This window comes from the organism of the source record quoted next, unplaced genomic scaffold (assembly GCF_019419815.1).
Source record: "Pyrus x bretschneideri cultivar Hongxiangsu unplaced genomic scaffold, Pyrus_bretschneideri_v1 Contig50, whole genome shotgun sequence".
Taxonomy (NCBI): Eukaryota; Viridiplantae; Streptophyta; class Magnoliopsida; order Rosales; family Rosaceae; genus Pyrus; species Pyrus x bretschneideri.
In genome coordinates this window covers 2,707,896-2,732,941 of record NW_025999788.1, presented here as the reverse complement: position 1 = coordinate 2,732,941, position 25,046 = coordinate 2,707,896, and the positions used below count along the sequence as shown (strand labels likewise).

General features: G+C 35.7%; 4 protein-coding genes across 4 annotated transcripts; 1 reads left to right on the top strand and 3 right to left on the bottom strand.

The window, feature by feature from the left end:
* Positions 1-165: 165 nt before the first annotated feature.
* On the bottom strand, positions 166-2,712 carry LOC103946028 (deoxyhypusine hydroxylase-B). Its single transcript, XM_009356647.3, has 7 exons — positions 2,388-2,712; positions 1,647-1,780; positions 1,339-1,565; positions 1,114-1,252; positions 763-889; positions 546-664; positions 166-452 (listed from the first exon to the last, which is right to left on the bottom strand). Exons 1-7 carry the CDS (start codon positions 2,569-2,571, stop codon positions 420-422), a joined length of 963 nt encoding a protein of 320 aa, XP_009354922.2. The 5' UTR covers positions 2,572-2,712; the 3' UTR covers positions 166-419.
* Positions 2,713-3,250: 538 nt separating this feature from the next.
* On the top strand, positions 3,251-5,426 carry LOC103946027 (bet1-like SNARE 1-1). The gene is made up of 6 exons (XM_009356646.3): positions 3,251-3,392; positions 3,512-3,574; positions 4,213-4,360; positions 4,835-4,891; positions 5,014-5,073; positions 5,195-5,426. The coding sequence occupies exons 2-6, from the start codon at positions 3,561-3,563 to the stop codon at positions 5,282-5,284; spliced, it is 369 nt and encodes a 122-aa protein (XP_009354921.1). The 5' UTR covers positions 3,251-3,392; positions 3,512-3,560; the 3' UTR covers positions 5,285-5,426.
* A 2,480-nt stretch (positions 5,427-7,906) lies between these two features.
* LOC103946026 (transcriptional regulator SUPERMAN-like) lies at positions 7,907-8,839 on the bottom strand. Its single transcript, XM_009356644.2, has one exon. The coding sequence runs from the start codon at positions 8,636-8,638 to the stop codon at positions 8,027-8,029; it is 612 nt and encodes a 203-aa protein (XP_009354919.1). The 5' UTR covers positions 8,639-8,839; the 3' UTR covers positions 7,907-8,026.
* A 9,260-nt stretch (positions 8,840-18,099) lies between these two features.
* Positions 18,100-19,579, bottom strand: LOC103946073 (transcriptional regulator SUPERMAN-like). Its single transcript, XM_009356694.3, has 2 exons — positions 19,298-19,579; positions 18,100-19,158 (listed from the first exon to the last, which is right to left on the bottom strand). Exon 2 carries the CDS (start codon positions 19,111-19,113, stop codon positions 18,523-18,525), a length of 591 nt encoding a protein of 196 aa, XP_009354969.2. The 5' UTR covers positions 19,114-19,158; positions 19,298-19,579; the 3' UTR covers positions 18,100-18,522.
* Positions 19,580-25,046: the final 5,467 nt, after the last annotated feature.

Below are 25,046 nucleotides of genomic sequence, written 5' to 3'. Positions count from 1 at the left end.
CGTAAACTTTTCGTTAAAACTTCCTTTTATTTAAGAGCTGTGCTTGGTTCGGTCCATCGCGTGAATGGTTTAGGCAACCGCTCACATCATGTCGAACGTCCACTCACACGTGGGCGGCACTTGAAAGGAACAAAAGGTTCACATTCGTCATATTACACTATGCAATGCCGCATATCAATGTGATTTTATTTGTTAATGATCGTGTAGGTCCAATAATCCCAAATTAACTTTGTAACCAAATATTAGAACAGCCATGTATAACAATACAGCTTAATTCATTCGGTTCGGACAAGTAAAAAACTTGGTTCCTTCTGCTTCTCCCCAACTCCATGCTGCACAACATGGACGAACTGCCTCCGTTGGAGCTATTCGGGGTGTATGGATGAAACGCGCCAGTGATGGAAACTATATGTCATTATCTATTGCACTAGAGGAGCTTGCATGAAGAGGTACTGCACACAAAACGGAGACTTCAGTCGTTTTCCTGATAAGATACACTAAATCTATAGTTTGATTGGTTTCAAACAGTAGTTTGATATGCATACCTCGAAGGATTTTCCTGATCTCTCAAACTCCAGCATGCTTAGAGCAACTTCACAACTCTGTGACACAATTGGTTCAGGATCCCTCGCAAATTCTTCGAGAAGTGATACACTTTGGTCATCTACACACAAAGCAGTAACTCAATTAAATAGCCCCAAAACGTCGATATGCTACCACTCTATTTACAGACAGATACATTTGGGAACATAGCAGTCATACCTGCAATGGAACCAAGAGCTTCTGCAGCTTCATGTCTAACCATTGGGTGCTCATTTCTATTCATAAGTATGTTGGAAAGAGCGGCCGAAGCAGCTTTGTTCTGCAATTGGCCTAACACATAAGCAACCTGTAAATCACACCAAAGAAGATATGAAGATCACATGACACCGACTTCTGAAAAAATCTACATCAGTTAAGTGGTGCAAAAGTTTCTTGTCTTGCATGGGTGTTAATTGATCAATACTCTAAAAGCAATTAGAAACGTTAATCTGTAAACATCCTTGTGTGTGTGTGCATGTCCGGTCTACATTTATAATTTTTCAGTATGATTCGATTAGGTAATAAACAAACCTCGTGACGCAAGAGAGCACTGTTTGAACCCAAGGAATCAATTATAGCAGTGACAGCTTCATCTCCACCAACATTCCGCAGAGCAAAGAGAGCCGCATAGCGCTCATACATACTTCTGTTTACATCCAGAAGAACTTCCCTTTAAAAGAATTAACACAAGTCAGATATCTAACTTATTCAAATAAGTGGACAAAAATTTAAGCCGCAGATGATAACCAGGCACACCTTAGCTGATAGACAGAAGAACCAGAAGTAGCTGGTGCAGCAGGATCAACTGACATAAAAGGTGATTTTTCATCCTTGGATTGACAATTAGCATCCTTCAATTGCTCAATCCGATTAAGGGCCAATTCACAAGTTTCTTTGACCTCCTGAGCGGGATCTAGTGCTAGACTATTCTTCAAAAGAGGAACATTGCTCTCTAAACCAATTGCACCAAGAGCTTCTGCTGCCTGCATAAAATGCAACAAGAATAATGAGACATATTATAAGAAGACAAGGAATATAAGCAGAGTAGAGCAACGTAAACTCACCTCATGACGAACAATGGGATGCAAAGAGAGATCATTGAGAACGGCTACCAAGGCAGGGATTGCATCCACATCTTGCATTTGACCCAATGCAAATGCCGCCTCATGTGCCAACAAATTGGAAGAATCTCTTGTTGCTGCAGAGGAAAACACATCCATAATCCGATTAGAAAAACACTAATCATCAACATATACAATAACATATGTCAGGAGATCAACGAAGGTAAAACCTCCTTTAATAATTAACCGAAGAACAAAACAAAACCACAATATATAGCATGTTTACTTCCAACCCTTTTTCCCAGCATTCATAATTGTAATGCCGGAGGTGCAGCATAACACCCTCTCCATCAACAAACACCTAATGTCCTAATGATCAATGTTCACTTATCTAGTAAAACCGATCACCATCGTAATATTCATCCAAAGTCCTAAACTTTTTCTTGTAATACATGCGGGGGAGGGGGCAAAGCAAATCCAAGACCATGGGTGCACGGATGAATGCTCTTAACTAACCGAGCTACCAGCCCTTTGCTCCAAAGTTCCAAACTTTTACTTCAGCTCAAAGATAGTGAATTTTTGCTTTAAGAATCAAACTACTTCCAAATTTCTAACCAATCCATAAAATAATTAACCTTTTTCTAGAGACTGAAAATCCAGACAAGTCCTGAAATTCCAAGCAAATTGGCTCCGCAAATATAATGATTAACAAGAAATACTTGCAGACAAATAAAGAAAACAAACCGGCAATGAGGGCGTCGCGAGGGGCAGGGCCATTGAGGTTGCGGAGAGAGAACAAGGCTCTGAAGCGCTCCGAGATGGGCTGTGTCGTGTCGAGCAACCGGTCGCATAGGAACTTCACCATCTCCGGTGAGGACTCGAAGCTGGTGGCGGTGGTGGCGGCGGCGTCATCATTCAATGAACCCATTGAGCTTGAGATGTGAGGTATTCGAATTCCAACAAGCCCTACCTTTTTCGGATTAGGGTTTTGTTTGTCACAGTCAGACCAGAATCGGATGCCCGCCAATCGAAGACGACGATGAAGTTCCCACCTTTTTTTTGTTTTTTACATTTTTCACTTTATATAGAATGGGCTGTGTCCGGGTCAAAAGAACCCTATTTAGATCAGCCCAGCCCAGCCCAGCCCACTAGTTGCTGAAGCATCCCCGGTCCATTAAAATGTTTGTCACGTGCTCAAAAATATCAGCCGTTAATTCTTCTTTATGTTTTGTAATTTTATTTAAGTACGTCCAACTCACATATCATTTTAACAGTCGAACAATTTAACCATTAAAATATACTACAACTTGAATGGCAAAAAACCGACATATAATTGTCAATCATTTACGTCGATGTGATCTTTTGAAGAAGATTAACTTATCATCCCCAGAATCATCGAACCATTTAAGCTGATCTTTACCCTGATAATTGTTTTCATTTACATTTAATCGAATAAATTTTAAATTTAACTCACGTGAATGCAAAATAGATACGCACTTGTAACCGGCCACGTTGTGAACAGTAAAAAATCCTTTTACTGCAACAAGACCCAGCACAGTAAAAACATTCCACTTCTTATCCAATATTCTTACTCACAACCCAAATGGGACCCACAAAAGTAACGTTCCTTCCTTCCCCCGCTAGATCAGTTGTTACAGAATATAAATCCCAGCGACTCCACTCCGCCCCTCCAATTTTCCCCTCGTTTCTTACTCCGCAGGGAAAAATCCTCCGCTTCCCTCCAAAACGGTACGTTTCGTTGCTCCCAATCTCAGATCTGAATCGCCCTTCTCCTCTGCTCGTATCATATTTTAATTTTGGGTTTCAATTTTTTTTAGATTTTTGTAAAAATTTGAATTTGTTTGCAGTAAATCAAATTCAAAGATCAAATAAGCTTCGCCGGGATCGAATTCACCCATGAATGCTCGAAGGTTAGCTCGGTTCCGATTCCGATACGAATCCGATTCATTTGGTCTTTTCAAGTTTTAGTTTTTTGTTTTCTAGAACGTTCTGAAGCAAATTTACCTGATTGTGTTACGTAAATAGTAAATTTGTACTTAGATCTGTGTATGTAGTGTGGTTTTCGCTATGCGATTTTGATGTTTGGTGTGTGTGCTGATTACTAACCGAGTGATAAACGTTGAGAATTTCGTGAACTCGAAAACCCGTTTTGGAATTGGGTCTGTGATCATTTTTGGGTTAGTTTTCGGGTTCAGTCAGTGTTTCTGTTGAGTTATGTTTAAGCTGTTTTGGACCGATTCGAGTACGAGTTGCTTTCGGTTGTACAAAGTAAAACGAGATTTGTATTCGAGTAAGCTTTCATTCGGCATGGAGTTGCCTGTTTGGGATGTCTTAACAATAATTTGATGAGAAAAGGGTTTGATTGATTCGATACTGCAACCTCTTTGATTACTGGTGCTTGTTACCGAAGCTTTTGTTATTTTTTCACCCGAAAAAAGGATTCTGTTAAATTTTGTGGAGCTTTCCCATGTTACATTTGTAGGAAACATCTCTTATGAATGTGGCATGTTTCGTTTACATTAAAATGAACTTATCTCTTTATGTTTAGGGACTTCCGTGGCAACAAAGTTGCTCTTTTTGATGGCATTGAGGAGGGCGGCATCAGGTCCTCAGCTTCCTACTCACATGAAATTGATGAACATGATAACGAAAGGGCAGTGGACGGATTGCAAGATAGAGTCAATTTGCTGAAGAGAGTAAGCTCTGCTCTCCTTACCCCTCATTCCCTTGTCTTTCAATGCCTGGAAACCTTGAAAGTTGTAATGCAAGTCTTACTGTTCCGGTTTGTTTACTACCTTTGATATACATGGTTTTTAAGTCATGATATTAATATTTTGTGTTGTTGTCTAGTCAGTGCATGATTTCGTCAAATTTTTTTATACCTCGAGGAGGAAGATTGTAGCATTTGTAGTATGATTATGTGTTGAAATCTTGCATAACGTCTTGATCCTTACCTTTGCTTTATTGGGAACAAATAAAGCAACTATGAAATCCTTCGATTAGGAATACGGGTCTGTATGATTCTTTGGCTTTTCTTTTAACAAAGTTACTAAACATTTATAAGCTAGATTTGACAAAATATTATCTTATAGCAATTGATGTCAGTATTTTTATAGCTTCATAGGTTTTAATATATCCCCGCCAAATACTTATCCATTTCTCTCAAACAGTTGTCAGGTGATATACATGAGGAGGTGGAGACTCATAATCACATGTTAGACAGAATGGTATGTATGCTGCTGCTAGCCCAATTATTATTACAGCGTTCTCTACCATAGAATTTAATTTACATTTGTTTTGGTCGGACAATGGTACAAGTTGTTTTAATAACGTGCATTGTCTAATTCAGGGAAATGATATGGATTCATCGAGGGGAGTGCTATCTGGTACAATGGACAAGTTTAAGATGGTACGTACTCCTTTCCAAATTGATCCTTTTCCTTCTGAGATTAGAGGGTTCTTTCCCTCATTCATCCTTCTCAGGGTCCCTTTCTGATTACTGATGTCCTGACGGGTTTCGTTTTGTTCAGGTTTTTGAGACCAAGTCAAGCCAGAGAATGTTTACACTAGTCGCATCGTTTGTGGTCATTTTTCTAGTCATATACTATCTCACTAGGTAATTAATCCATGATGGATTTGGTACAGCCGCTAGTTCTAAGCTGAATATGGGAGATGCTTGCTCTTAGCCGTGATCCGATGTTTAAATTCTGCTTGTAAAGATATTCTCGTATGTTTGTATAAAGATTATCGATCTTCTAATTATGTTTAGCTGCAGATCTAATTAAGTGCATAAATCTTTGTTCCGGCTAGTCTGTTTCAATCAGTTGCTGTGTCCTTCAAGCTCCACCTAGGTTCTACAGTTGTACGGTCTTTAAGTCGAGTAATATTGCGGCTAGTTTTTTCAAAGACAAGATTTGAACAAGCTGTCGCCGTTGTGGACTCGCAGAACAATAAGAGAACCACTAATGTTGACGACGGCGATCAGCCTCTTACGATTTCATTTTCGCATCCTCTCGTCAAACCTCTTTTAGTTGACTCTTTTTTCTTTTATTTGACTTCTAAACGTCCTGAATTTAAGAACAAAATGGGGGCTTAAAATCCTTAAAATCCTCTCATCGAATATTGAAATGCACTTGATTGACTTCCCTTTGTTTGTACAATGACAGGTTTACATGCATGAAGTTAACTCTCGGGAACATTTAACCTTGCGGTAAAGTAATTTAGAACCTTAAAATGCAATTTACAAGTGTTCAAAAGATATTGGGTTAGGACCGTTAGGTGAGTTAACAAGAGTTTTGCAGCCAAATCCGAATCACTATTACCGTAAATTTGTAAACAAATTCAAAATACGATTACAGTAAGAGAAGGTTATTGGCAGTTCAAAAATCTCATTTTACACTCCTTACAACTGTATTTTTTTTTCTAAATATAGAAAGTTTGGAGTGTAGAATGAGAATTTTGAAGTATCAATAACAATTCCCTTACTGTAAATCAAAGCAATTTAGAAAAACACATTCTGAGAAGATATTCCCTGGGCTGCAGGTTGAACGGCCTTCTTTAGCACGATATGTGTTGATCTTGTGGTTGTTGTTGAAGAAAGAGCGGGTCAAAGCCGCTCCATAGTCATCATGAAATCGTTCACTGCATGTAGTCCCATGGCGGCCATGGCCTGCATGCAGAAAATTCTTCAAATATTAGTTCTTTGGTCAAGTCAGGTTTCTCTTACACACACACACACGCATATATATATATATATATATATATATGTATTAATACGTTTAGCCGATTATGTACGTATAATATTTTGTTATATAGTTTAATATATATTCAGCCTACATTCCCCCTACGGTTTTTAATTTGTGTGTCCATTATATATCAAGAATATAAACAGTACTGCAGTCTGCAGATATATCACAAATTAATCCTTACTGCAGTCTGCGGTCTGCAGATATACATATACCCAAATGCAAGAAAATATTATTACAACATTTACTTCTGCACCAAATGTCTTAGCTAAGTTCGACTCTCATCTCTATGTACGTGTGGGCACTATCATTTGTATGAAATAAAGGATCTTTCATTCTTGGTTTTACGATTCCTTTATAAGTGAGTAAATTAGTACTGCTGCTGATTGTTTTATCATGTAATGAAAAGTTAGAAGCTGCATCGTTGTAGGTTAACCTTGGAAAATGTTCCCAAAGCCCCACAAAATATGCCACTCGTTTTCCCAAATGATCAAAAAAGTGGAGATATATTACAGACAATCTAAAAGAGTGCCAAATTTATTAGAGGAGAGTGACAGCTACAACTTAAGAGTGAAAATTAATTTGTTACTGTATAGGTATACAGAGTGACACTAAAATCGAGTTGAAAACCTTAGACAATTAATTATTCAGACTTATGTATCACACTACAAGAAAATATATTTTTCCCCAAGAATTTGCGGTATGAAACAAATTTCCTCGGCACAAAGCTTATGTGTGCAACCTAAAATTCATATATCAATTCATATACGGTCGAAAATCCTAACTCCAGATTCCAAATCTCTCTAATGTAACCAAAAAAGAATATATAGTTTAATCTAAAATCTCAGAGCTCACCTGAAATGTGAATGGCAAGTTGGGGTTGAACAATGGAGGTACAATGACCAATGGTATGCGATGATTTAGACGTACACAGGACCATTTGGCACAGATCATATGGCACAAGAAAAACTTCATGTAGAGCACTTGAAAGTGAATCAAGCAAGCTTCCCCAGTTAGTGTTAACAGTTTCCTGTACCTATTCATTTTCTTGGAAAAAAAAAGCAATTAAACATAACTGACATATAGGTTAGTGAAGCAAGAATTCAAGCAAATTAATTATGTAATGCTGGATAATTAGAAATTTCAATCATACAATATGATATAAGTACAGCAGCAATAATTTGTAAGCAAAACTTGGGCTAGCTAGCTAGGTGAAAAATAAAAGGGGGGATAACTAAGAAACAGATACAATGGAAGGAAGAAGAAGACATATACATTATAAGAAAACTTCTCACAGAAACCTACCAAAAATTAGGGCTAGGTGTGTTTATGGATGAAGCAAAATACATTTTTTTTTACTATATCTGGGTATAATTGCTCCTTCTTCCTGCCTTTAAATCCTGCCGGTCATTAGAAAATTGCCAAGAAAATTTGGGATGTTGGGATATTCTAAAAACTTCTCACGTTTTCGCCATGAAAAAAAAAAAACAGAAAACATGGAAAAATGTACAGATAAATCCATAATTGCGCTCACAACCAAAAAGTAGTGTACAAATTAATTAATAAAAATGTATAATTTATAATCTCTCAAATGTTTGATAAAAATAACATATATACTTAGGGATCATGACCGAGTCGAAGCTCCAAATCCAATTCATCATCCGCTTCTTCACTGCCACCGTTAAACACTCTCTCCTTGTAATCATCTGATGGCCGGCCCATTCCCAAGCTCGAACTACTCCCTGATCTCCAATCCTGATGATCATCTCTTAGCAAATTCCGATGCCTCGGGAAATAATTTCTTGCACACAAGTCCTCATCACTAATATGATTTGCATGTGGGGGCCTTAACACCCCTGATGTATTAGGTGCAGGCACATATGTTCTATAGTTCATATGGTCATCCGGAGGAGCTATAAAATAATGTGGCGGGTAGCTTTGAATTGCATGGTATACCGCTGCCCTCGGATTACTCTGATCTTCTACTGCCTTGCTAGTCGACGAAGCCAAATTAGTAGGATCCGAACTAGGTCTGGTCTTGGCTCTCTCTCTCCGGTGAATATTCATGTGTCCTCCCAAGGCCTGTGCCGTTGTGAAACCTCTCTTGCAAAACACACACTCGTAAGACCGCCCTGTGCCCATGTCATCGTTCACATCCCGTCGGTGTTCAGCTTCTTCATCAGTACTAGAGGTCTTCGAATCTTGATGATCCGGATGGTTGGATTCCATCCTAAAAAAAACCTTCAAGTTTTGGTTTTCTTGGATATAAATGAAGGTAATATGGATATCGGAAATTAGGGTTTGTAATTATAGAGAGGAGGTGTTGGTGAAGGGGGCGAGAGGAAACAAGCACAAGGCATAGGTATTGTCATGAGAGGGTTGGGAACTTTGGACTGAAGGTGTTGTTGGGGAAAAATCTTAAAACTTTGCTCAGAGTACTTTCTGTTAAGCCGGCGGAAACTGGATTCTTCTTGTTTACTGCTAATTGAACACGCGTTTTCTTAATTATTTAATATTATTTCCTTATTCTATTTGTCTTTAATTTGGGAGGGTCTTTCTTTGTCACATCTCTATTGTAGGTGTGATTGTCACACAGTCATCACTTAATGTTTGCTTTTTTTACTTGAAAGAAATTATTGCATGCGCAGTTCTCAAGTGACTTACACTTAAAAGTTATGTTGTTAAAAGGGAGAATTAAAAAGCACATAAGTATGTGTTATTTTTGTGTGTCAAAATGAAATTATTGTATAACTTTTAAGAAAATATAGGTAAAATCAATATAAAATTTTTTAATGAAAAAAAATCAATATAATCTTTGGTAATAGTTGGAAATGACTCTTCTATCCTTAAAAATTTGATAGAGACTTGAAAGTTGAAATCATAAACTGCCGTGCGGTTTCTATTATGCAGTTACTTAGATTCAGACTATGTGCAGAGTCAAATTAGTATTATATATTGGGTTTTAATTAGTACGATGATTGTGGAATTGTAATATAAATACTTTGAGTGAAATTTGGAGTTCTAGTACATTAATCAAGATTTTGAATTTTAATACTTTTAATGCATTTAGGTTTCAGGAATTGGTAAATTTGGGATTAACAAAGTTAGTTAAGTTGTGGTTGATTACCTTTGAAATTTAGAATGTGAAATAAAGGTTTAGAGTTTTAGAATGACCAGTAATTAGGATCTAATGTGGCTTGAGTTTTTGGGCTTTTAAATGTTTTTTCTTTTGAGTTGTGGTGAAACTCTTGTGTCTAGTGGTTGACATGTCACATGCAAGTTGAATAAGAAAATAATATAATGAAATAAGATTAGACAAGGAAGGTGATAAATTAGTCATTACATGTATATTATTTAGGGTTTTTTAGATGTTGGTCCGTGTAATTACTACGGGTGAACTCAGTGATTTGGCTCACACGACATTGTGGATACAAATTTCTTCCTCCTTGATATTGGATAAAATTGCACCTACAAAACAAATAACACCTTAGGTCAAGGCCAAGAGTCTCACGCGCCCACAATGAAATTAGGCCCCAGGGGGGGGAGGGGAGATGGTGTGCTTTGGCCGAAGAACCTCCGATGCCAAAGTTAGAATTTAGAAAGAAAAGTGTTTGAGAGTTTTGGAAAATTTTAGCAAGAGTGTGGACTTAGCTTTTTAGAGAAAATATGGTCATATCTATAGGGAATGGAGGTCGCCGGCCCTTAGAGGTTTTTTGTGTGAAAATGGGTGATTTAATTGGTGATTAATGGTTTAATTAGGAATTAATCCATTAATTAGCCAATTAATCTCCATTTATATGGAATAATTTGTAGGTTATGAAGTAATTACTTAAGATGAGGATGGATGAGATAATTTGGAATTTGTTACCTATTTTGGACACTCTTGGCTTGATTAAAGAATGATTGTCCACTGCTCGTGTGTAAAACAACCAGTGTGTCTCAGGAGTAACTTTGTCCTTTTTACCAAAAATCCACGTGTCGCCTTGTGATTATTTTTGGCTCCACAGACATGTCTTGAGTTTAATTATTTGGTGTTGTTAAATCACATGATAGTGGTTTGAGGAGGCTGAAATATCCCTATGAGTTGCACCTGAATGGGTAGATTGTTGTGTCGAAACCACCAATTGGTCTCTTTTTTTACAAAAGAAACCTTTTTTTTAACCAACGATATTATTTACACTAGTGGAGAGGGGTGGGCTTAGCCTCACAATGAGCTAGCACAACTTATGCCACAATGTCCTAATTATGTTAAATCATTTTAATTATCCGCCCAATTATGGCAACTAAATGCCCTATTATAACTCAACTATTCCCTCATGATTTTCTCGTTTTATTTATACTTGTCTAACTTCCATTTCCACTCAAAACCCCCAAAATATTAACTACCTACCAATATAAAACATTAAACTAATTTACACATTCGATAATAAAACATCAATTATTATGGTTTAGTGACCCTTGGAGTTACAATATGGTACGTAGTAAAACTATATTTTCAAAAGGCAATTGTTATTGGCACTCCAAAAATCTCATTTGACATTTCAAACTTTCTTTATAATTAGAAAGAAAGTTACACTTGTAAGAAGTGTAGATTGAGATTTTTGAAGTGTTAATAACAGTTCCCTTTCAAAATAGAAACAAACCCTTTTAGATTAATGCACCAGATGATTATATATACACATATAACTTTGAAACTTTTAGTTCAAAAGTAAAGCGTATTTCAATATGTGGTTTAACCATTAGAGACCAATTAAGATGTAGTCGAGTTTGAACAATCTCACAAATTAAATGATGACATGCAGATACAAAAACAAATTAAAATAATAATTGAAAACAATTTTTCATGCTGAACTGATCGACGCTACTCATCGCATTCGTGAGGAAAGCTGTAGGAAACTTCCTCCACATGATATATATAAAATAAGCAACGAACAGTGCATTTTTGGAGCTTACAGTTGTATGTAAGCATATACTGATTACACCATATAGTTGTGTAAATCAATTACAAAACATACATCAGTTTTGTGTCATCACAATCAACATCGTGCCCTAATTTCAGTAGCTCATGCTTCTGGTTTTAATTTGTATATTATTGTTCAAAGTGATAAGAAAAACTCTGAGCACGACTGGATTTAACAGGTACATATTTCTATATACATGTTTCTTTCAGCGAATTGCTTTGCAACATAAAATGTTTATAATATGAAATTGTTAATATTGGTTCGTTCATCATGACTCATGGTGATACCATACGTACGTGGTATGTTAAACATAACTCTCCATTGCGCATATATATATATATATATATATATATAATATTGTATAACATCATGTGTATATAATATGTATAAGAATGCAGGCCAAAATGTAATAATTTAGTGTAGCAGGTTACTGGCATTAGGTATATGTCGTCTGCAAATTAGCACAAGAGGTTTACATGAAAAATGACTGGACTGCATTAACTCCACAAATTATTAGTTAATAATAATTAATCTTCTGCAATTATATATTTTTCTTGAAAAAAATGAAATTCATTCTATATGCGTGAATGAACATGTTGTGTCACTATATAATATACGTGGACAAAAACATCTTAATATATAAGATGTTCAGTCCACGCTTTTACTATGAATCCGTCATACAAGTTCTACCTTGTTATCCTACTATTGAATATGTATGAAAACAACCGAAGAACACACTATTTTTTAGGAAGTTTTAACGAAAAGCCCGTGGTATTGTTCACTTTAATGAAAAACCACATTTTTACACTAAAAAGTCAAACTTGGTACTATTCACTTTACTCTTTATTTTGTCTTTATCGTTAAAACTCAAAGTTTTCAAACTCTTTTCATTAGTTTTCCTTATTTTTTAGAGGTATTCATCAATTTCTCCCTGAACTTGTGACCATTGGCCAATTTCCCCCCTCAACTCTCATAATTAGTCAATTCCCCCCCACCTCAACTTTAATTTGGCCAATTTCCCCCCTCAACTCTCAAAATTAGTCAATTTGCACCCTACAGTTAATTTTTTTTTTTTTTAAATTTTCCATCTATTCTTTTCTTAATTTTCAATCTTTCTAATAACTTCCAACAAAGTACTAAAATTAACATAAACTCACCTGCATAATATAGGGTAAAATGTACAAAAACATAATACAGATAGTATGTGATATGGGTTGATTATAAGAAAAAGTTATGAATCGGGTTTAAAGCATGTAGAAGAAGAAATAATAACAAAAAGAAATAATAATCCTAAACTCATGGATTAGACCTATTTCAATAAATGGGTTATTCTTAATAAGGAGTTGAAAATTATGAATAGACTAGCCATTTTTTCACTAAAGCTCGATTCTCCGCAATTTACTTGAACTTAGCTTTCACTTTTATAAAGAAAATTGTATTCACATACAAAAATTTACACATCAATCCTTTTCGTTATCAATTTTGTATGGTAAAAAATCAAATAAAATTACTCCATGCTGATTTATTATGACTAATAATACTATCTATGATAAATTGTAAAATTCTAAATTTTAATCTATTTGTAATAGGATAAAGATATAGGAACATGAGTAACATACATCTTATTTAGTTTCTTACACACACTTATTTAATTATGATCAAATTAAAAAATTAACAGTAGGGTGCAAATTGACTAATTATAAGAGTTGAGGGGGGAAATTGGCTAAATTAAAGTTGAGGGGGGAAATTGACTAATTATGAGAGTTAAGGGGGAAGAGTGGCCAAAATTAAAGTTGAGGGGGGAAATTGGCTAATGGTCACAAGTTCAGGGGGGAAATTGATGAATACCTCTATTTTTTATGGTATAGTGTTTGGCTGCTGAAAAAAAAAAGTAGGAAGTACTTCTGAAATGAACAAGTGTCCAATTACAAAGGAATATGTGTCTAAACAATTAAAGAATTAAAACTTGAACCAACATCACTCCAAAGGACCCGAAAAAAATATCAACAACCTGCTAAGAAGTAATCTCTCATAGATGTCCTCCCCACACAACCACCTCTATCTGACTTCCTCACATCAAAGCTCTTCTTCGACCTCCCAACACATTCTGAAATCCGGATTGAGCCTTAGAGGTCGAGCCTTGGTTCTTGGCCTAGTCATTTGGAATAGTGGTGTTTTTTTTCTCATAGTTTCTAATTTCAATTATTTAGACTAGTGATTGGATTTTCAGAAAAAATTGTTGCTTTCTTTTAGTAGCTAAGCATTATTCTTTTATATTTGATTAATTCAAATTAATCACTGTATCATATCCTTTTCTGATGTGGGCGACAAAAAGGTGCATAGTTTAAAATAAAGAGTGGAAAAAACCTCAGTTCATGTTAATCTTTATTGTTGAATTTTGTCTTCAAGTAGAAGACGAAGGGTTTAAGAATTATTAAGAAGACGATTAAGACTAAGTCTGCAGGGAAATTTCTAAGAAGAAAAGATGGAATTACATACATTCATGGACAAGCAAGAAGATGATCATGAACATGAACAACAACAACAACGTGAGTAATGCTGCAACAAACCTCAATTCTCAATCAAAATCATTTGCATCTTTTAATTTGAGTTTTAATGACCTTTATGTTTGTTTGTTTGCCTTTAATTTTTTAGCTAATAAAAAAAGGGAATTTAATTAGTACTTCCTCTATCCGACCAAAATCGAACTCTAAATCTTCACAATACTCAATCTTTTTTCCTAAAGAAATTCATGAATTATTTTTTAAAACTTTTTATAACAGTGTATCAATCACACTTTTTTTCTGCTCTTAGGATTACTTTAAAATTGAACAAAAAAATACAGAGCCATGAATATTTACAAAAACTTTAGAACCAAAGTCGGCAGACGGACTGCCTGTCAACAATTGACCCACCGGCTTCCAGACCCATTGCATCAATAACATTAACATATAAATAAAGTTTTTGGAATTTTATTGAGTTTCTTGCTGAAGTTCGTGGTTTAGACCGAAATTGATGGATTCCTTGGCGTTTGCAGTTTGGAAACATTCTCAAATAGTCAAGCTTTCAAATGGGAATATCTTTCAAAGTTCAAACTAATTCTAAAGAGAAGAGATGAAAGCTATTTTGAGGAAGAAAAAAGAAAAAAGAAATGTTCCACAGTTAAACATCAACGGGTTGGTCTAGTAGAAAGCGAGCAAAAGTTTGGAGCCCTGAACTGAGTTCGAACTCCAACGGATACATTTTTTAGGGTCAACAGATATGCTTCACCGTACCTGGAGACTAAAAATATGTTATTGTCTCATGCATTACCGAAGTTGCATGAATAATGAGATTAGTCTATCACGAATATATGGTGGGATACCTCCTATATTCAAATAATAATAATAATAATAAGATGGTACTTAACCTTAATTATTTGTAATTAACTAATTCATTGTTTTGCTGTGGATATGAAATGGTGTATGCTAGACGGTCAAGAAATTTTGAAACATATGAATACAACAAGAATATTTAACAAAATGTCAGATTAATTGCTTAGTGTGTCTAACACTCTAAGTAGTTTATAACTTATACATGAAGAACCCAAAGAAAGATGATTAGAACTAAATAGATGGACACTCTAATTACTCTCGTTTTTTCTCTTCTTCTTCCTTTTTTCTTTGGCTACAAAGATCTATTAATTCCCTCCTGATTGTAGCATAGTACTGTGAAGTGTTTTAGGATTAGTGTCAATAGATTTTTCAGTCTAATTGTATTTTTTTTTCTCCCAATATTAAAAGACATTTCGAATTTGAATCCCTTTTAGATAGAGGAAAAAAAAAAGGAGAGCACTTGATTAGCCTAAAACAATCGTCCAAACAATATAATGTTTGTTATTATTATTTAATATTAACCCAATGTTGTGTTTTGGGGAGAATTGGAGAAAGGAAAAAAAGAATCCAAAAGATTGAAATATTCGTCATTTTATGGTGAGTTTGTATGAGAATGCAAGGACAAAGTTCTATATCCATGTGAGACCAAACCATGTAATAACTTATATTGAGTTGTGTTACTTCTTATATTGTCATATTAGTTTTATGGGGGAACACCAATATTTTTGGTATCAAAGAAGACTAACCCACATGTGAAGCCCAACAGTCACACGTGCTTCAAGTCATCAAATTTATGTTATCCACGTGTTAAGCTTGAAAGTTCGCCACACATGAGGGGCATGTGAGAATGTGAGGACAAATTCTCATATCGGTGAATGGCCAAACCATACAAGAGCTTATAAAGAGTTGGACTACTCCTTATATTACCAATTGATTTTATGATGAAACCTCAACGTTCTTCAATTTGATTTGATTTCAATTTATTTCTCAGTTCGGTCCCCCCTCCCCCCCCCCCCCCCCAAACAAAAGACATAACCAATCTAGCATTTCTGACACATTGAAAAATCTCTCATCCTCAGCCTTGTTCTCATTTTCGCTATATTAACCTATCTTAATTTTCTATTATGCTTCAATTTACTATATACATCGAGTTCCTTTGTCAAAGATTCAATATTCAATATCTAACTATAAGAAATCTCCATATCTTTAATAAGACTAGTACAAAATACAATGAAAACATTTGATGAAAAGGATTTCGATTTTGTTTTTGGTAAAAAGAAAAAGAAGTAAGAAATATAATGAATAGAGGAAGGAGGTGTATGTACCATTTGATTTGGGAGAAAGAATTAAGAGGGTGGGGATGGTGACGTGCGCCGACTAGCCTACTTTATCCCATGCCCTCATCTTTCACAAAATCAAGCACTTCGGCAGGTTCTGTCCTACTCACCCAGATGTCCATTTTTCTTGCCATTTTCTTCTCTACAAATTAAACTTTAATCTTCTCACCTCATTTCAAACTTCAAACTCCATCCAACTCCCCCAATGACCACCCTAGCTTTTATTTACCAATTTCCTTTTCACAAATATCCCGTTAACTGTTCATCTTTCTTTCCTGAAACAATATCTATTAATTTATTAAATAAAAATCTTGAATAGTAGTAGTATAGTGGAGATTGAGAGAGAGAGAGAGAGAGAGAGAGAGAGAGTGTGTGTGTGTGTGTGTTGGGTGTCATTTATCTAGTTTTGGGTTGCATTGGGCAAATTATGAGGTTCCAAATAAGGAAGGCCATCATGCAACTGCGAGACTGGGGATTTATGGGGAACATGCAAAACATCAGAAGTCGGGAAATGCAAATCTTTGGACCCTGGTGAGAGTGATCTCCCGATTTCTCTGCAGCAGAGAGAGAAAGAGGGCAAAAACGCAAAATTAACCACCACTTTGTTGCATCGAGTTGGACATTCGACAAGGCAACACATACGTGACATGCAAAAATATTGATTATTTTGCATTCATAATTATGTCTTGCTCTAATTAAAATTAACCACCACTTTGTTGCATCGAGTTGGACATTCGACAAGGCAACACATACGTGACATGCAAAAATATTGATTATTTTGCATTCATAATTATGTCTTGCTCTAATTTGCATTAATTTGACATGCAATTGTGATATCTGTAATATTTGACGTACGTACGTAGGGGATCAAATCATGATGCAGATATTACATGTTAATGTTCCCTCCAGCTGCTGACAAGTCATTACAATATCCTGGCTATGTGCTATAGCCATAAATGTTGTTCTTTCTTTTTTCTCATATATTTTCATGAAAATATTTTGAATCCAATGGAGTGCACGTACAGCTCTGATTTAAGCAGGACCAAGTTTTATTCCGGTTGTAAATTGTAATATATAGTACTACTCGTTTGTAAATCCAATTTTCCTTTTTGTAAACCACAGATTTGTTAAAGGTTAAAGCCAGGGAAAATAAAAATATTGGTGCTTAATTTCTGCTTCTTAAATTTGCGTAGCCTGAAAAAATCTTCATTCCCTTCAAGTAAAATTAGAACTGCGATTTTGACTATCTTACAGTTTATAAACTAATATTCTTTTACTTATAGTTACGGTAATTACTTGCAACTATGTAGTGTAGTAAGTACTGGTTTGGTACTGAGGTGCTTTTATAAAAAGTGGGTATAAAAAAAACTGAGCTCAAAAAGGTGTTTGGTAAACATTTAAAAACAACTTATTTTCACAGTTTTTGGTGAAGAAAAAGTTGAAAATGTGAAGCAGCAAAAATGAGCTTATTCTCACAGCACAACCTAAGTGGTTTTTTCTTCAAAGCACAGCAATACCAAACCAACCCTAAATAATTAGATTTGAATCTTCTGCTTGGTTTAACTATGCTAGGCTTTTTCTTTGACCGAATTAACTTAGTTAGTTAGCTAATTAAACTGCTCAACATTGGAATAATTGAATAAAAAAGCAAAAGTACATACGTGCAGATCTAATATTTTCAATATGTAAGTATTATTGATGAAGATTAATTATATATGTGGTTATATAACATTATATACAAACCGTACTACATATATGCACTTAACATACATGATCAAATTTGTGCTCATTTGCACAAGAAGGGATAGAGCAACAAAGATCAAATAACTAAGCTTGCAGGAACTTATAACTTTTAAATTTAATTATGAACAAAAGGCCCTCTTTCCATACAATTTTGCTTCCAGTTTTCCCATTTCCAAGGAAGCAAAGGAAGAAAAAAAAAGAAAGAGAAAGAAGATGCAGGTTTGCATTTCCTAGAGAACAATCACAAGAGAGAATATCAACTATACAACCATCCCTTTTCTTTGCAACAATTAATGATATATCTCAAACAGTGTATCAATCCAATGCCGTTTTATGAGACAGCTAAGCTCTATTTGCACGATCACCCAAACAAGGACCAGCCAGTAACCCCACAATATACCACCACATGAAATCTCAGAACAAGAAAAAAAATGAAAATTTCAAGATTAATTAGACTAAGGACATTTTGCAGGACTGAATTTGTACAGAAATTAAGCATGCCATGAAGTAGATTAGTAGCTTAAGTACTAAAGAAATTAACTGAGAAATAAAGACAAAAAAAGCAGAAATAGAAGGTTGCACAGACATATAATTTAATCATCGCAATAGATCTATTCTAAAAACTCCGCCTTCTCAAAGCATCTGATCTAATTTCATTGTAATTAGAGAAACCCCAAAAGTAGTGAAGAATATTGCACCTAAAGATGCCCAAGTCGAAGTTCCAGATCCACTTCCTCCTTCTGATCTTTGAGCAACCCTATGTCCAAATCCAAGTCCAACCCCAAGTCAACCCGAATTATATTATTCTCTTTCTCCAGATCAATCTTGTTGAAGTACTCATCATCTCTTTGTGAAAAACCCTTAAATATGTGTCCAGCCTCATGATCAACACCACCTCCCATGCCTTTCTTGGGAATCAGATCAGGAAAGTGATTTTCCGGCCAGTAGTCGTATCTCGGTTTCTTATTTTCATCCATAGATGAAGCTGATGAAGGTGCAAAGACCCGAGTCCTCAGAGAAGGAGAAAACAAGGAATGACATGATGAAAGAGATGAGGATGATGAAGTAGCAAAATAAGAACTAGGGTTAGGGTTTTGAGGACATATTTCTGAAGAAAGGGTAGGAGGAAGGAGTCTCAGCCTAGCTCTGTCTCTTCTATGGACATTCATATGACCCCCAAGAGCTTGAGCAGACCTGAACTCTCTCTTGCAAAAGCTACATGCGAAATTTCTTGTAGCCCATGAAATATCACATAAATTTTCTCCTTCAAAGAAGTTGATACAATTCATTGATCTCGATCTCTTCAGTATCTTGCCACAAGTACTCAAGTGATCCTTCAGTTCATCAAATGAAACATAAAAAAAAATAAAAAATAAAACAAATTTATAATCATGTTACAATGAGTAAAATGAAAACCCCATTTTCAATTTCACAGCTTGAGAGAGAGAGAGAGAGAGAGAGAGAGAGACTCACTGAGCTGTTGGATCAGAGAACTAGTAGTTCGGATCCAGGAAAGCTAGCTGAGCTGAGACTGAAATAAAGAAGACCCTATTTGATATGAAACTACTAAATAATAAAGGGCAAATGCTGATACTATATCTGGATATTACTTAGCAATGGAAGTGTACAGACTTAAAAGACAGTGTTTTAACTTTTCGCCGATTCTAGGAGATAGATGTCTAGCAAATGTGCCTTACTCTACAAATTAAATACATGATGCGAAGGTTTTGTGGTCAGTGGGAATAGGAGGAATATGGGAATATGTAAAAGTATATGACGTTTAAAAGCACACTACGTACTTGAAGGGTGTGTAATTATTTGTACAGGACTTGCAGTATATAATAGCATATATAGCTTGATGAAGTCCCTCCACAGGATTTTGCATTAATCCCAATAATTGTGGTTGTATTATAGAAGAATCCCTTGAGGTTTGTATATTCATAGAGATTGAATTTGACGAAAGTCCTGAGCTTGAAGATCTTTGGCTCTATTTATAGGCAGTTGAAGGAGTAACCTCAATCATATCGGATCGCTGACCTGAAGCAGGAGTAGATTAGTCATTTGATGCTGATAATGACTGCAATTTGTGGTTATTGGCCTTCTGTTAAGATTTACGGTGTATTGCACAATTGGCATGATGACATCATCTTGTCTGGTGATGCATTCCTCGTTATTTAAGGAAGCAAGAGATTCCTGTGTCTGGTCGTCCATGTGAGATGTGGCAGATGCTCTTCAGGGAGGGTCGAGTCCAAGCCCTAAGACAACAGTGGAGTAGTGAGAGGTAGTTGTTCGAGTCCTAGGGAGATATCCTAGATTGGGCTTTGAAGCTGGTGGGTTGATATTGCATGACCTTGAGTAAATAAAACTAAGGGTTTTTATTACAAATAGTTCCTGAAATTGAACCATCCCATCAAGATGGTCATTGAAATTGAAAATCGATCAATGTAGTCCTTGAAAATGGGTGTCGCAATTCAATGTAGTCCTTCTGTCACAATTCCATTAAAAATTCTATTACGTGCTAATGTGTCACATAAGTGGGTCCCACAAGTCTAATAATATATTAGCATATGGATTAAAAATATTTAAATAATAAAAAATAATAATTTTTATTTCAAAATTAAAAAATATATATATATTTTTTTTCCTTCCATTGTCTTCCTCGAGCAAGCTTGGCTGCCATGGCAGCCCTGCCCACTCCTAGCAGAATAAAAAAAAATCCCATGGGTGTGGAGGGTTTTGCCAAAATTTTCTGCTACTCGTTGGAAAGATTGGTGTGGGGCCATTAGTCTAGGCCTCGAGTGCGGCAGTAGATCGGAGGATATGATGGGGAGAAGGTTGGTGTTAGCAATGCTAGAGTCGGAAACGGAGAAGATGGTTTGGTTCGACTAGATTTTTATCGTGGTAATTCGATTGGGTGGTGAGGTGGCGCCGATTATGTTAGAATGGGTCGAGTGCCAAAAATTGAGCCATGGTGGGCAGGGTTGCCACTAGTGGCAGATCTAGGATTTTAAATTCGAGGGGTCCCAAGAATAAATGTCAAAAAATTTATAGATAAAAATAACATTAAAAAGTTAAATATAATACATTTCATTCAAAATCATACACAAAACAACATTACAAGCTATAAAATCACGAAACAACAAATCATCGCTTTTTCTTTGCATGCAAAGTGTATGGGAACTCATGCTTTGTAGGCATACAAGGTCCCATTTGCAAATATGCTCTTCAAACCTCATCTTGAATATTAGAAGAATAGTCATTCATTCGAATTCTTTTTCCTGGGTCTCTCTCAAGATTATTAAAATCAATGTCATACTCATTTTGTCTTGAGCTCGAACTACCCGAACAAATAAATGGTGCTATTGGCTTTGGAAGGAAAAAAATCTTCCCATATTTCTTATTTCTAAACTACACATTTAACCAAAAACACAAAGCATATACCAATTAACCAATAAACAAAAATTCCATCTAAATTCCAATGATAAAATGAGTATACAGACATAAACATATCAACAATCATATCAATAATAGACTAAAAATCTCCATCAATATCTAATATAATTTAATTGAGATTAGATTAGAATTCCAAAAAACTTACTTGAATTTTGAACCAAATAGTGGTGGAGTGGAGAATTAAAACAAGTGGAGGTATGATATTGGACTTATGTAATTATAACATGGGATTGGGTCACGGGTGGGATTAGAAATTTAAGGTTTTGAAATGGGGGGAAAGAGGGAACCAAATAATGGGGAATTGGGGGAAAAGCAGCGGGGAAAGAGAGAACTTTGGGGAAAGATGCGGGGCTCAGGGGCTGGGCTTTAAAATTAAAATAATATTGAGTCATCAGGCATGGCAAACGACATCGTTTGTCTCCCTATTTTTTTTTCTTTAACTTAAAACAATTGGCCAAAACACTGTCGTTTTGGACCAATTGTTAAAAAGCCCTATTTTATTTCTTCTCCCCGCGGTGTCTTCTTCTCCGCTGTTACCTGCATCCTGCACAGCAGGTCAGACCTTGTGTTTGAGGGGTCCTCTGAAAAATTTCTAGTAGGGATTTAGGGTCACTGAGGGGTCCTGGGACCTCCCAGATCCCTCTATAGATCCTCCACTGGTTGCCACGATGGGCAAGACTGCCATGACAACCAAGTTTGCTTGGTGAAGACGACAGGAGATTTTTTTTTAAATTTTTTATTTTTTATTTTGACATAAAAAATTATTTTTTATTATTTAAATATTTTTAATTCCATGGTAATATTTAATTAGAGTTGTAGGACCCACTTATGTGACACATCAGCACATAACAAAATTTTTAACGAAATTATTACGGAATGACCAAATTAATTTGCAACACTCAATTTCAAGGCCTATATTGATCGATTTTCAATTTTAAGGACTATCTTAATGGGTTGTTTCAATTTCAAAAATCATTTGTGATAAAAACCATAAACATAAAGAAAAACTAAAGAAAATGACTTCAAATCTTTGTGTTTTAATAAAAAAACCATCCACTAACTTTATTTAATAACAATAATAAAAGAAAAAAAAAAGAAACACCAAAAATCCAACTCGCATTGGGCCCTTTCCACACTTCCCTCTTTTCTCCCATCGTCAGTTGCATTAGGATTATTATTATTTTTGCTTAGAATAAGAAAAAAAAAACTTCAAATTAAATTACATTCCTTAGTTTTATTTTTGTGGTGTTGTTTCCCAATAGTAGTCAAGATGACGAGAGATTTTTCAATGTACCTAAAATACCGGTGGGTGGTACACCAAGTGTCTCTATATAACTGGTGAGATTCTTTTGTTAAAAATTTGATAAAATAAAATATTAAATTTTCTCACCACTTATATATTAACACGTGATGTACCATTTGTGTTACCGGCACAAGGAAAAATTTCTCTAAGACGACACCCATGATCAAGAAATTGGATGAAGAGCTCCATTTATTATTTTAGGTATGTAAAAATGTGAGGGAGTTTTAATTTGGTAATTGAAAATAATTTTTAAATATAATTACTGAGAACGTAATAATCTTCTCAAGGTTTTAATATAAAGGACCACTTATAGGTTCATCGTTTTCAGCGTAATAGGTGCTTTTATAGGGATCAAGATCCTCTCCTAATCTAAGGATGATGATCCTTATGACCAAGGGATGTGGGCCGTTGGATGAAAATCCAACGGTTATAATTATTATAACTTTAAAGGAACCCCCTTGTTTGTAGCCGTTGGATTTTCATCCAACGGCCCACATCCCTTGGTCATGAAGATCCTCATCCTTAGATTAGGAGAGGATCCTGGTCCCTTTTATAGGACCAAAAATGGTCTAAGTTTCAAATCTTATGAAACTGAACCAAGAATTATACACTATTTATAAAACTTAACCAAAAAGTTGACATTATTTATGAAACTAGACCAATAACTAGACACTATTTATGAAACTAGACCAATAAGCAGACATTATTTATGAAACAAAACCAATAATTAGGCACTATTTCTAAAACTAAACCAATATATTGAAACTATTTATAAAACTAGACCAAGAACTAGACATTATCTATGAAACATGACCAAGAATTAAGCACCATTTGTGAAAATGAACCAATAATTAGACACTATTTATGAAATGGGACTAAGAAAGATACACTATTTATGAAACTGTACCAATTACTATACACTATTAATGAGACTGAACCCAATAACTAGACACTATTTATGAAACATGACCAAGAACTAGGCACTATTTTCTGAAAGTGAACCAAGAACCAAGCACCATTTATGAAATTGGACCAATAAATAGTGTAGTATCGTTCAATTTCATAAATAGTGTAGTACCATTCAGTTTCATAAATAGTGTTCAGTTTCATAAACAGTATCTATGATGGACACATAGGTATCGCGCGTCAGGTTTTTACAACCCAATAACAATAGTCTATTACGTGAATAGAGGGGCACCACACACATTAGTGGCCAAAAGGGGAAGAAGCACACTATCAAGAAAAGAACCCCGAATTTTTATTTATTTATTTGAAATTCTTTTTATTTATATAAAATTAAGATTGATGAAGATTCAAAGTAATTACTTTGTTTATACTTGTTCCTGAAGTAGACAACGTTTCATCTGTTCCTGAATAGCTTCTTTCAAAAGAATCACCATTTAGCAGGGCTATTAGGCCTTGATTCTCTTTCTTGGGCGGGGCTTTTAATTTTCTTTTTGGGTAAATTACAAAAAACTACCTCAATTATGGGTTGAATGACAATCTCATACCTCATGTTTGAAAAATGACAATGTCATACCTCATCTTATGAATTCGTTTCAATGTCATACCTCCATCAGTTTTTCTGTTAAGTTTGACGGTTAAGTTATGAGCTGGCAGGTGTGGAACCCACATCCTTACCCAACTAAATTAAAAAAATTAATTAAATACTAACAAATATATTTCAACAAAAAAAAATAATAATAAATATAGAAAATCATTTAAAAAAATTATTAAGAAATTATGGGACCCACCCTTATCCCTATTCCATCCGTCCCCTAGCTTTCCAGAACCCCCTCCCATTTTTTCCTTTGCAATTATCCCCCGCAGCCCCCAACAACAAAACCCACCGCCTTTGTCTCTTCTTGGTCCTTGGGAAAACTCTCTTCCTCACTCACTCACTCACTCGCTCTCTTCCTCTCTTGGTCCTCGGGGAAACTCTCTTCCTCTCCTGCCACTCCCAATTCACCCACTGCCATTCCCATCCTCGCCACTCTCTCTTCCCTTTTAGAAAACCCGCATTCGGCCCAAGATGGGCACAACAGTTATACCCGAATGCCTATTAGCCTCTAGCCGAGAATGTACCAGTCGACGGTAACAAATGCGATGTGGGATAGGTTGAAGATCTTCGAAAATGCTGTGTGGATTTTGACGGCTCGTTGTACTCGTAGTTGCATCTAGTCGCCACAATCACCACTAAATCTTCCCACTAACTTGAGTTTTGCTGGACCCTCCTTAGCTGCACCGTCTCCTCTTGGGTCCATATCAGTGGCTGGGGCTTCTTAGCGGAGGCTGTGGGCGACGGTAGTGGTGGTGTAGACATTGTTGTGGGGGTGATTGGGGCTAACAATTTGAAATTTAGGGTTAGGGTTTGGGGGGAATTGGGGTTTTGTGTTTGAAATTGGCATGGAGAATTGAAATTTAGGGTTAGGGTTTTGGGGGGGGGGGATTGGGGTTTTCCAGTTT

What these genes read in the sequence shown, in the direction of transcription:
- LOC103946028 (XM_009356647.3), bottom strand. Translation starts at nt 2,571, where the DNA reads ATGGGTTCATTGAATGATGACGCCGCCGCCACCACCGCCACCAGCTTC. An exon ending in TCGCGACGCCCTCATTGCCG is followed by an intron (nt 1,781 to 2,387) that starts GTTTGTTTTCTT and finishes TTTCCTCTGCAG; the next exon opens with CAACAAGAGATTCTTCCAAT. An exon ending in GATCAGGAAAATCCTTCGAG is followed by an intron (nt 453 to 545) that starts GTATGCATATCA and finishes TTTTGTGTGCAG; the next exon opens with TACCTCTTCATGCAAGCTCC.
- LOC103946026 (XM_009356644.2), bottom strand. Translation starts at nt 8,638, where the DNA reads ATGGAATCCAACCATCCGGATCATCAAGATTCGAAGACCTCTAGTACT.
- LOC103946027 (XM_009356646.3), top strand. An exon ending in ATCACATGTTAGACAGAATG is followed by an intron (nt 4,892 to 5,013) that starts GTATGTATGCTG and finishes TGTCTAATTCAG; the next exon opens with GGAAATGATATGGATTCATC. An exon ending in CAATGGACAAGTTTAAGATG is followed by an intron (nt 5,074 to 5,194) that starts GTACGTACTCCT and finishes CGTTTTGTTCAG; the next exon opens with GTTTTTGAGACCAAGTCAAG.
- LOC103946073 (XM_009356694.3), bottom strand. Translation starts at nt 19,113, where the DNA reads ATGAATTGTATCAACTTCTTTGAAGGAGAAAATTTATGTGATATTTCA.